Source organism: Piliocolobus tephrosceles, chromosome 10 (genome assembly GCF_002776525.5).
Source record: "Piliocolobus tephrosceles isolate RC106 chromosome 10, ASM277652v3, whole genome shotgun sequence".
Lineage (NCBI taxonomy): Eukaryota > Metazoa > Chordata > Mammalia > Primates > Cercopithecidae > Piliocolobus > Piliocolobus tephrosceles.
In genome coordinates, this window is record NC_045443.1 from 25228834 (window position 1) to 25240691 (window position 11858).

At 39.5% G+C, this 11858-nt stretch overlaps 1 protein-coding gene across 1 annotated transcript in view; it reads left to right on the forward strand.

Annotated features, from left to right (window-relative positions):
- LOC111540624 (lymphoid-restricted membrane protein) overlaps positions 1 to 11858 on the forward strand; it is a 91760-nt gene that overhangs the window by 26854 nt on the left and 53048 nt on the right. Inside the window, exons 10-15 of the mRNA XM_023209061.1 lie at positions 2414 to 2491; positions 5865 to 5921; positions 7669 to 7728; positions 7835 to 7899; positions 9418 to 9517; positions 11215 to 11349. Coding sequence (XP_023064829.1) covers positions 2414 to 2491; positions 5865 to 5921; positions 7669 to 7728; positions 7835 to 7899; positions 9418 to 9517; positions 11215 to 11349 — 495 coding nt within the window. The remainder of the gene's footprint in view (positions 1 to 2413; positions 2492 to 5864; positions 5922 to 7668; positions 7729 to 7834; positions 7900 to 9417; positions 9518 to 11214; positions 11350 to 11858) is intronic.

The window sequence follows — 11858 nt, forward strand, 5'->3', positions numbered from 1 at the left end:
TGGCCACTGCACTCCAGCCTGGGCGACAGAGCCAGACTCCGTCTCAAAAAAAAAAAAAAAAAAAAAAAAATTGAAGCGTTGGAAGAACAGGGAACAAGCTACTAGTAAGTTACTATTTTGCAGGGAAAATTCCTTTTCTAATAGATACCATTTGAATATCAAGTAGTATGCCAGTTTAAAAATTTTGCTTTTATATAAGCCTATCAGAAGTATTTATGAAGCTGTGCTGCACAATCTGGAGAGTTATTCAAAATGTGGGCCAAGTTAAAATTTTATAAAATTATAAAATTTTATAATGGATTGGAAAGGAACAACTAAAGATTGGAAAGAAAGCCTACATTAGATTCAGAGCTGGTATAGCCACAAGGCCAGGCTTTTGTGAAACTAGTGCTTTACAGTTAAATTTCTGATGTAAGATATTTTTCTCCTCCTATTTAAATGATTCTCCTCTTGTTTAAATGAGTGACAAGTATCAAAGAATTGTACCAAACCAGTTCAGAATTGAGATAGAAGGAAGACTGAAAGCCCTTCATCATGAAATAGCATTGCAATTATTGACTTACGTTAGAAAATGAATCTAAATGTTGTCACTAGCTAAGATTCCTTCGGGAGATAGAAATCTGATGCATTGTGAAGAGTAACATCACAATGGTTTGGGTAGTGATTCACTTTTATTCATTTATTCATTTCGTTCATTCAACACATATTCATTGGAAGACCTTAGCTATTGTAAATGCTGAGTATATGAGCTTAGCAAAATAGCTCATGTGGAACTAGTGTGTTAGATGGTAATAAGAGCTATGGAGAAAGGAAAAGCAGAAAACAGAATTAAGGCAGAGAGGAGTGCAATTTAAACTAGGGTGGTTAGGGAAAACAGCCTTATGAAGCTAATCCTTTGATTCAAAACTGGGAAAGGAGGTTTATCTGTGAAAGAGCCTTCCAGGCAGAAGAAATAGTAAGCTCAAAATCGTGAGGCTGCAGTCTGCCTGCTATTGTGGAGGGACAGCGAGGCCAGAGTGTCTGGAGCAAAGTGAACAAGTAGCAAGAGATGCAGGCCAAGAGCTGGAGGGTCCAGACACAAGGGGCTTACACAGGCATCCTAAGGATTCTGGCTTTAAAAAAACAAACAAACAAAAAAACACACACTTGAGTGAGATGGGAGCCACTAAAGTGTTTCAAGCAAAGGAGTAGTGTGATCTAATTCCATTTTAACAAGACAACTCTGGCTGCAGGGTTTAGAATCCATTGTAGTGGGGCAAGAGGAAAAGCAGGAAGACCAATTAGGAGGCCTTTGAAATGATCCAGTCAAAAGCTGATGGGGGCTTGGACTGAGCAGTTGCAGTGGAGGTGGACAGAAGTGTTTGGATCAGTAAATGCTTTGTAATATATCCAAAGATATTTATTATGTTTTCAGGTAAGAAGGAAATTTTCTTCTGGTTGTTTCTAGCGTCTCAGTTAAATACAAAGCAAAATCGTCAGCTGAGAGGACGTTGGAGGGGGTACTGGAAATTTGAAGAAAGAGAAGGAATGAAATGAGCTGGGGGTTGGAAAATTTTTTGTAAAGGGCCTGATTATAAATATTTTTAGGCTTTGGTAGCCACAAAAATCACCTTTGTGTCAACTGCTTACATCTGCCTTTGTACTGTGAAAGCAGTCATAGACAGTATGTACCCAAATGGGCACAGCTGTGCTCTGATAAAACCTTATTTACAAAAACAGGTGTAGATTTGGCCTTTAGGCCTTCAGGGGTGGAGATTTGGCCTTTGGGGTGGAGTGAGGGGGCTGGGCATAGTTTGCCACCCCCTGATTTAGGTCAAAGGCAGTATAGGTATACCAGGATGATATGATATGATCACCAGTAAACACTGAGGTTAAAGACCATGAATTAAACGTGTGACCTCTCTCTTCATGCTTTCTTTAAGCATGTTCTTCTGAAAGGGTGCTGGAGTGGGTGGTAAGCTAATTTAAGTAAATGCTAAGAAGCAGGAGTTAGGCAGGGAATGGAGGCATTTGGAAGGGAATGATTATAATGATTGCCCAGGGAAGAACTGAAGCTAAATAAAGAGGGGTCTGAGTTCATGGGAAGGTTGAATGATAATGAAAAGGTGGTCAGATCAATGGATTGCAAGTTCCAGGGGGGAATGAAGGTTTGTGGGTATAGAGGAAGTAATCTGGAAAGGCAAGAGATGGTTGTTGAAGAGCGGGATGCTTGCAATTAAGGTAATGGAGGGGCTGCAGTGACTGGTAATAACAAGTTTGAATTTATGACTATGGGAGTAGTGGCTGAGGTTGGATGGAAGATAAAAAGGCAATACTGAGAGTGATGAAATACCAACTCCTGAAAGAGACTTTGATTGTCCTCATGTTTTATTTTTCTTGGTGCTAAATCCAAGAATACTGTCTTTTACATTAGAATATCAAGAACATCATGGATATAGACAGACTGGAAAAGAAGATTGAAGACTTGTCTAAAACTGAGACAGAGCACCAAGTAAGCACTTCCCAAATACTGGTAAAATATTTTTTTTCTGTCAAACCAATATGATTTTATGAAAATGTCTATGCCTTGTTGACAAACTAAGCTGTGGTTATAAATTCTGAAACTTGTCTACAAAATATTTGAGTTATATAAAAGCTAGTTTCCTTTTCCTTTTTTTTGGCAACTGCTTTACTGATATGTAATTAACATGCCTTAAATTTCATCAACTTGAAGTATACAAGTCAGTGTGTTTTCGTACATTCACAGAGTTGTGCAACCATCACCAAAATCAAGTTTAAAACATTTTCATCACCCCGAAAGAAATCCCTTTAACAGGAACCACCCCCCATCCACCGTCCTCACCCCAACCCTAAGCAGCCACTAATCTATTGTGTGTCTCTATAGATTTGTCTATTCTGGACATTTTATATAAATGAAATCATATAATATGTTACCTTTTGTGTGTGGCTGATTTCACTTAGCGTAATGTTTTTAAGGTTCATCCATGTTGTAGCATGTATTACTACCTCTTTTTATGGCTGGATAATATTCTATATGGATATATCACATTTTGTTTGTCCACTCATCAGGTGATGGACGTTCAGGCTGTTTTCACTTTCTGGCTATTATGAATCATCTGCTATGAACATTTGTGTGCAAATTTCTATGTGTACATATGTCTTGATTTCTCTTGGATATATACCTAGGAGTGAAATTACTGGGTCACTTGATGTTTCTGTGTTTGTTTGTTTGTTTGTTTGTTTATTTATTTATTTATTTATTGAGACAGAGTTTTGCTCTTGTTGCCTAGGCCGGAGTGCAATGGTGCGATTTCAGCTCACTGCAACCTCTGCCTCCAGGTTCAAGGGATCCTCCTGCCTTAGCCTCCTGAGTAGCTGGGATTACAGGTGTGCGCCACCATGCTCAGCTAATTTTTGTATTTTTGGTAAAGATGGGATTTCACCATGTTGGCCAGGCTGTTCTCAAACTCCTGACCTCAAGTGATCTGCCCACCTCGGCCTCCCAAAGTGCTGGGATTACTGGGGTAGAACACGGCACCTGGCCTTGTTTCTATGTTTAAACTTTTAAGGAACTGCCAGGCTGTGTTCAAAGTGGCTGCACCATTTTACATTCCACCAGCAGTGCATGAGGGCTCAAATTTCTCTACATTCTTGCCCAAATTTGTTATCTTTTAATATTATATGGCAATTTTTAATTTAATTGTATCTGATTTTATGAATTTCTATATCAGGAAATATTTCAGATATTGTACCTTCTTTTTATTTTTTTTTTTTTTTTTGTAGTTAACCAATCTCAACCTGAGATATTGTACCTTCTTAACGCTAAAAATGAGGAGAGATGGGAAAAATTTATCCCTAATTAAGAAATTATACCTTACAAAAATATTTTTTGTCTAGATAGTGTCTAAAAAGTCTATATTTCATACATATTTTTGTTATCTGTCACACATTTTCATCAGGAAACAGATAACAATGATTAGTCAATTCATGAATTTGTGTCATTCTTATTGTCATCTCTAATGGCTTATTTGAGAAATATTTTGTTGTATGTGTCTGAAATGATGATATGGTTAAATTCATATCTATATGTAGAGTTTTCTAGTTTCCTAGCAGAAACTAACATTTCATGTGTATGTTTACATATATATATATATATATATGTAAAACAACAGTTATAATTTAAACATCAATTTTTTTTTTTTTTTTTTTTTGAGATGGAGTCTCGCTCTGTCGCCTGGGCTAGAGTGCAGTGGCCCGATCTCAGCTCACTGCAAGCTCCGCCTCTCAGGTTCACGCCATTCTCCTGCCTCAGCCTCCGGAGTAGCTGGGACTACAGGCGCCTGCCACCTCGCCCGGCTAGTTTTTTGTATTTTTTTAGGAGAGACGGGGTTTCACTGTGTTAGCCAGGATGGTCTCGATCTCCTGACCTTGTGATCTGCCCGTCTCGGCCTCCCAAAGTGCTAGGATTACAGGCTTGAGCCACCACGCCTGGCCCATTAAACATCAATTTTTAAAAAAATAAATAATTAGTTAATTATGAATTTAAAGACAGGATCTCTGTCTCCTGGGTGGTAGTGCAGTGGTATTATCATAGTTCACTGCCGCCTTGAACTCCTGGGTTCAAGTGATCTTCGCATCTCAAACTTCCAAGTAGCTGGGAGTGCAGATGCACACCACCATGCCCATTTAATTTATTTTTAAATTTTTTGTATAGATGAAGTCTTGCTATGTTGCCCAGGCTGATCTTGAACTCCTTCCCTCACATGATCCTCCTTCTTTGGCCTCCCAAAGCACTAGGATTATAGCTGTAAGCCATCATGCCCAGCCTTCTTAGACATTAAAATTAATTCTACACCAGGAGTGGCTGTCTTTGCAAAACTCAACTGTGATAAACTAGTGGAAAGAGCCAGAAGACACGGGTTCAGATCCTGTCTTTTGTACTTAAAAATTTTATAACCTCAAGCAAGCTTTAAGTCTAAATTTTCACATCTACTAAATGGATGTGATGTTTGTACCTATCCCAGAAGCTTGTTACAAACTCAGATGATGATGTGATTATATCCAGTGTATAAGATTATGGTGGTGATTCTGCTTCTGACCATGATGATTATTTTTCCAGGTTCTCAATTTGGTCAATATACATTTTATTCATTCTATAATATGTAGCAGCATATGCCAACAAGCTTGCTTTTGATTTGAATAAATTGATATATCCTTTATATTCGCTTAGCTAAAAGAAATTGTAAGCATTGTTAAACTATGTTTTTTTTTTTTTTAATTTAAATTTTAGTTTTAGAGATGAGAGTCTTACTCTGTCACCTGGGCTGAAGTGCAGTGGTGTAATTAGAGCTCACTGCACCTTCAAACTCTTGGGCTCAAACCACCCTCCAGCCTCAGCCTCCCAAGTGCCTGAGACTACAGGCATGTGCCACCATGCCAGGCTACATTGTTTTTAAAAGGGGAAGAGTCTTCTATGTGTCCTCATGGAATCTCTATGTTCATATTCTATCTAGACTTTTTATTTTCACAGAAAAAGTGAAGATTCTGAACATTCCCTTATTATGTTAAGTGTGGAATGGTGGGAAGGGCACTTAGCTGGAGCTGGAGACTTGCATTCCAGGCTCAGCTCTGCCATTGACAGTGTGTGACATTGGGTGGGTGAGTTTCTGGGTAGTGTGGAGCTTTGGTTTCCTCATTGGTAAAGTGAGTTGGCCTCTAGAGTTGGATGGGAAAGTTCTTTGTAAAGTGAAAAATATATGTGTGTTAGAGGTGCTTCAGAAACACCTTACTGGAATGATTTTATGGCCCTGTCCTTTCACCAAAGCAGTGTCCCAATGGCCTTCCCTAAATCCGTCTCTTTTCAGATGCAGTTACACACATATGAGAACACTTTGCTTAATAAAGATACAAGTTTGCAGAAGGTTGGTATTGTTCCTTACCACAAAGGCCCATGGAATTGGCTAGCTCTCTCTAAATCTGATTCCTTTTTTTTTTGATGGAATCTTGTTTTGTTGCCCAGTCTGGAGTGCAGTGGCGTGATCTCGGCTCACTGCAACCTCCACCTCCCAGATTCAAACGATTCTCCTACCTCAGCCTCCTGAGTAGCTGGGATTACAGGTGTTTTGCCACCATGCCAGCTAATTTTTGTACTTTTGGTAGAGATGGGGTTTCCCCATGTTGGCCAGGCTGGTCTTGAGCTCCTGACCTCAGGTGATCCACCTGTGTCAGTCTCCCAAAGTGCTGGGATTATAGGTGTGAGCCATCATGCCCAGACTAAAAAATCTGATTCTAATATGATGTCATGAGACTTTCCTTTATAGTACTTTATAAAAATAAGTTTGAACTTATCTTCTCTAAATTCTGGTGGTGTTCATCCACATATGTGACAAATATTAGTGTGTCAGTCTACCAGTCACTGGCTAGATACTGGTGATGTTGTTTTAATTTCTAACAACATAAATGAGTCTGCAGCCATTCATTTTAGGGTGGAAGAAGAATAGATAGATATCATTCTATTATTGTATCCTGTGATTGTAGCCAAGGATACTGGCTACAAAGGTGCTGGTTACAGTAACTTTAAGAGACACAGGAAGGAACACAGCCTAATCTTCCACAATAATCTTCCACAGTCCAAGACAGGGAAGTGAAGAAAGCATGATATTTGCCACTCATCTTTTCCCTGCACATTTTGAAGTTTCAAAAGAAACATGCATAGCTGTGGACTTTGACTGGGATACTGAATATTGTCCTAACTTGATGTCTTCATTGTGCGTGTTCTTTATGTAATGATATCGCGATAGTAGTGGCTGCTCAGTTTCTCCCTAACTCTGGTCTTCCCACCATTCTGCACTCCTGCTCAGGGTTCATCAGGCATTGATATCCCAGCCACCAAGCTAGCCACGGGATAAAATTAGAGATCAGGTACTCACTACCTGTACCTTTTGGTCTTGTAGAACAAAACAATGATTTTAAGGAGGTATCATTAGAACTGGAAAAAATCAGATGCCTTAATTTCATTGGTCACTTGCAAGATTGATTTTTCCTTAACACATCGTGATGATAAATATAAGTTTGATTTGGGCTTAAAAATCACCTTTCAGAGTTTGATTCCACTGGATCGGACAAACACAGATTATATTGACACCAGTTACATATTGCTGCCTTTTTGTCTTTGTGTGTGTGTGTGTGTTTTTGGTTTTTGTTTTTTGAGACGAAGTTTCGCTCTTGTTGCCCAGGCTGGAGTGCAGCGGTGTGATCTCGGCTCACCGCAACCTCCACCTCCTGGGTTCAAGTGATTCTCCTGCCTCAGCCTCCCTAGTAGCTGGGATTACAGGCATGTGCCACCACACCTGGCTAATTTTGTATTTTTAGCAGAGACGGGATTTCCCCATGTTGGTCAGGCTGATCTGGACCTCCCGACCTCAGGTGATCTGCCTGCCTCGACCTTCCAAATTGTTGGGATTACAGTTGTGAGCCACTGCACCCAGCCATCCTTGTGTGTTTTTAATCACAAACACTGACTGGTTCAGTTTTCAAATAGCGAGACTGGTAGAATCGCATGATGATTGGGCATTTACAATTCTTCTGTGGCTCACATCGATAGTCTAATAAATATGATTTGGTGGACCCATTACTTTTTTGCTATTATTTCTCTCTTCTACTTTTCAGAAAGGCTTATATATAGAAGAACTTAAATCAACCATCATAGAATATGGAAGCATTATAGAGGTATACCTGTTGTTATTAATAATCTCACAGCTTGCAAGGTAGGCTTGTTAAATGTAAATTCCCCACTAGAGTAACATGTACAGCCTAATGTTGTGTGCAATTCCAGAATTTACGAGGGGATAAAAATAAACTGGCTCATGAGTTACAGCACTTGCAACAGGAACTCATCACGTAAGTAGAGGGCAACCCTTGCCAGCCTCCTCTCTTGTTCCTCTACCCTACATTATTGGCAAATTGAGCTTTGTATGTGCCACATTCTTTTCTTCTATACCTTTGTATGTGACATTTTCTCTGGTTTTCTCCATGAGAACTTCTTTATGAGTTTCCTATGACCCCAACCTCCCTGATTGTCTTAGACAGCTCAGGTTGCTATGACAAAATACCATAGAATGTGTGGCTTCAGTAATACTCATTTATTTCTTACAGTTTTGGAGGCTGGAACTCCAAAGATCAGGGTGCCAGCAGGGTTGAGTTCTAGTGAGGGCCCCGTACAAGGTTGCAGATTGCTGACTTATCCTTGTACAAGCATGGAGGAAAGGCAGCTAGCTAACTCTTTGGCTTCTTCTTATAAGGACACTAATCCCATTCATGAGGGTTCCACCCTCATAACTTAATTACCTTCCAAGGGTTCCATTTCTAAATACCATCACATTGGGGTTAGGAATTCAATATATGAAATTTAGGGGGCACACAAACATTCAGTCCATTGTGTTGACTTTCTCTTGCTTGTTTTTGCTTTACCCTGGAACTAAGTAACCCTTTTTTTCTTTCTTCTTTCCTTCTTTTTTTTTTTTTTTTTTTTTTTGGAGGTGGAGTCTTGCTCTGTCACCCAGGCTGGAGTGCGGTGGTGCGATCTTGGCCTGCTGCAACTTCCACCTCCTGAGCTCAAGCAATTCTCCTGCCTCAGCCCCCCAAGTAGCTGGGACTACAGGCATGTGCCACCATGCCCGACTAATTTTTGTGTTTTCAGTAGAGATGGGGTTTCACCATGTTGGCCAGGCTGGTCTTGAACTCCTGACCTTGTGATCTGCCTGCCTCGGCCTCTCAAAGTGCTGGGATTACAGGTGTGAACCAACATGCCTGGCCTAAGTAATTGTTTTGAATGTAAGCGTGGCACCTTGTTCTCACCTCTCTCCTAACACACATCATTCTGTATGATAATCATTTGTTTCTGAATGTGAGTAATATGCTAGTCCTGGATCCATAGGAGTCACTCAGATAACAAAAATGAGTAAAGCTAATGGAATATGCACACACCTATATTATGCAAATGGCAAAGGAGATAAGTGCATTACCCACATAAAGGTAGAGGGGGCTACTCTGTTTACCTCCAACTAATTGTGACATCAAAATTCTATGGACCTAGTCTGGCCACATCTTCTGATTTTGGAAGAAAAGCCAGAAATCCAGATTTTTAAGTGACATTTTCTGATTTTTAACTGTTGGCACCAATTCTTTTAAAAAAATGTGGCCTGGTTATGACCTCCTAGACTCACCAATCTGTGCAGCTCCTGGAGGATAGAGACTATTTCTGACCACTCTCCCTATTCCCAAGCACATTATACAATCCTTGGCACACATGGGTGCTGACTGATTGTTTGGTGATAAATGGACCCTATATTCTGTTGACTTCAAATGTAATGTTGGAGACACACCTAACTAGACTATTGTTTTTGTTTTTTTTTCAAGAAATGGGATCCAGTTGAATGTTAATGGAGAGTGTAATAGTATCATCTCTGAAGGAGAAAAATCTTTACTTTATGAACTCACTCTTGCTCAGTCTGCAGAGGTAGGTCATTATAAGAAGATGGAAAGTTTTGAAAGATAACTACCCCATGTGATAGCTTATGATTAAACCAAGGTTCACAGCTTGCCGAAAACTACCAGGGACACTGAGAGAATGTGCTGATAGTTCTTAGAATCCAAGTCTACAATTTCTTACCTTGGGGAGAAAGGACCATTTTCAAGTTACGGCCAAAAGCTACAGCAAGGTTCAAGGTTTGTGGAAGCGTGCATTCAGGGACTTTGGGACTTTAGAAATGTTTATTTTCTTGACAGGACAGACAGCCTGCGCTGATCCCCAGCCTAGGGTACCAAAGGTAGCCGTATATATCCATGAGCTATTTTTTAGAATTTTCCAAACTCTCAAAGTAAATATATTTATCAAAAAATAAAGATGCCCAGAAACAATACCAAATTTATTTGCTTTAGATTATAATTGTGTCAACCCAAATTTTAATGACATTGATTATTACATTCTGATCAGAAACAAGCATTTTCTTACATACGTTTTGGTTAATAAGTGGCAAAATGAATGTATTAGTTTAAACAATTTCCATTTGTTTGGTAGACCCAGTACTTTATAACATGGGAAGAAATATTTTAAAAACCTTCTCGGAGATAAAGACATTCTGACTCCACTATGCTGTATTTTCATTCCTTTGTATTTTCCAGTTTTGTGCTTGTTATGCTCAGAAATGCTTTATTTAGAAAAATGCTTTCTTTTCACCATTTGATGGTCTCTTCCTATCTGCGGACGATGGATATGTCACAATGTTCTCCTGTTGACAGCTGTGATGCGACCTTGAAAGGAGAGAAAGAATGCCTTTGGGCAAATGCTATTTGAATTGCTTCTGCCAAAGATGCAGGGACAACATATGCTGCCGTCATCTGAAGCCATCTCCGGCAGCCCTGGACATTCTGCTGAGGGCTGTGCTTTCCTGACATTCTGTTTCAAATACTCATCATTTCACTGTGTTTTTGAAACCAAGCCAAACTGCCAGACTGAATGAAACTGTGGCAAATCTGCCACAGCAGTGTGTTTTTATCCTCAGTCCTCTGAGATAATAATGATGTCAAGATGCCAGCCCAGAAAGTTCTATAGTTCCAAATGCGGGGGTTATCAGCCAGCAAAGTTCTGGCTCTGAGGTTTACCCGATGATGAGTTGGGAAGTTTGTCTTCTAACTAGAATCTCGAAATAAGAGTCCTGTGACCTTTTCAACAGAGAGCAAAAAGAAGTCTTGGGTCATATATTTAAAATATGATAGGAGGCAGAGACTTTGAGAGAAGTATAGGGAATGTACTTTGTGAAACATCATACCGTCTTTTATGAATGGAAGGGAGACAAAAGAAGCCAACCTGTTTTCAGTGGGATTGATTGAGCAGCCCTTCTCCACCAATTCTTCCCCACTGGGTATTTCTTTACCTATTTTTACGTTAAAATTAGAGCCGTAACAGTTTATATCATCAGCATGTAAATGTCATCTGCTGATAAATGAGTTTTCCTTAAGACAGAATAAATGTTCAGTTGGAGCCATCCTAGAGAGAAAATGTCAACAGTATTTTTAGGATGTAGGAGAATTCCACAAGACTATTTAGAACCAAATGACAATGACATTAACTCATGAGCATCATTTTTGTTAAGTAAAAATAATGAATGTTCTTTATTCAGATGTCAATTGTGGGCATTTCGATCATTGTTTCAGAACACTGACACTGAAAGGCAACACAATGCAATCAACTTGTCATCTCTGGACACCATGATGGACCAAGAAATGCTGCTGTTACTAAGAGAGCCTGAGCAAAACGGAGTGGAATTCACAACCACTCTTCAGAAGCTGGTATCGTGTAATATACCTGTATTGTGGTGTTTCGCTTTGGCTGGGAATATCTGCAGATAACTGACCTATAACCTGTTTGCTGAGTCCAAATGCATCTGTGTGCTGCTGTAGACCCAAATTAATACACTCTGAAAAGTGAAGGTTTTTCTCAAACCTTTCTGAAGCTGGCCTGTTAGTTCTGGGTCAATCAGGGCTAACAGATTGACCATTAGATATGGATTGCTTGAGGCTATTTTTTCCTGTGGGCTAATCTTTAGAATCAAAGGGTTGAAGACATGGTGTCTATTGAAGTTTCCTTCTTTCAATTTTCTTTGGTTAATGGCTGGTATTTCTTTCTCCATTTTGATTTTTCACTGGAAACTCTGGATGATTGGAGAAATCAGGGAACAACATTTTCATGCTGGTCTTGCCAGTCCCTTCCATAGTGCCTAGCATATAGTAGGCAGCATTTAGTTTGGTACATTTTGGTACATTTTAGAATGGTAAAAATAAGTGAAAATGGTTGTTTT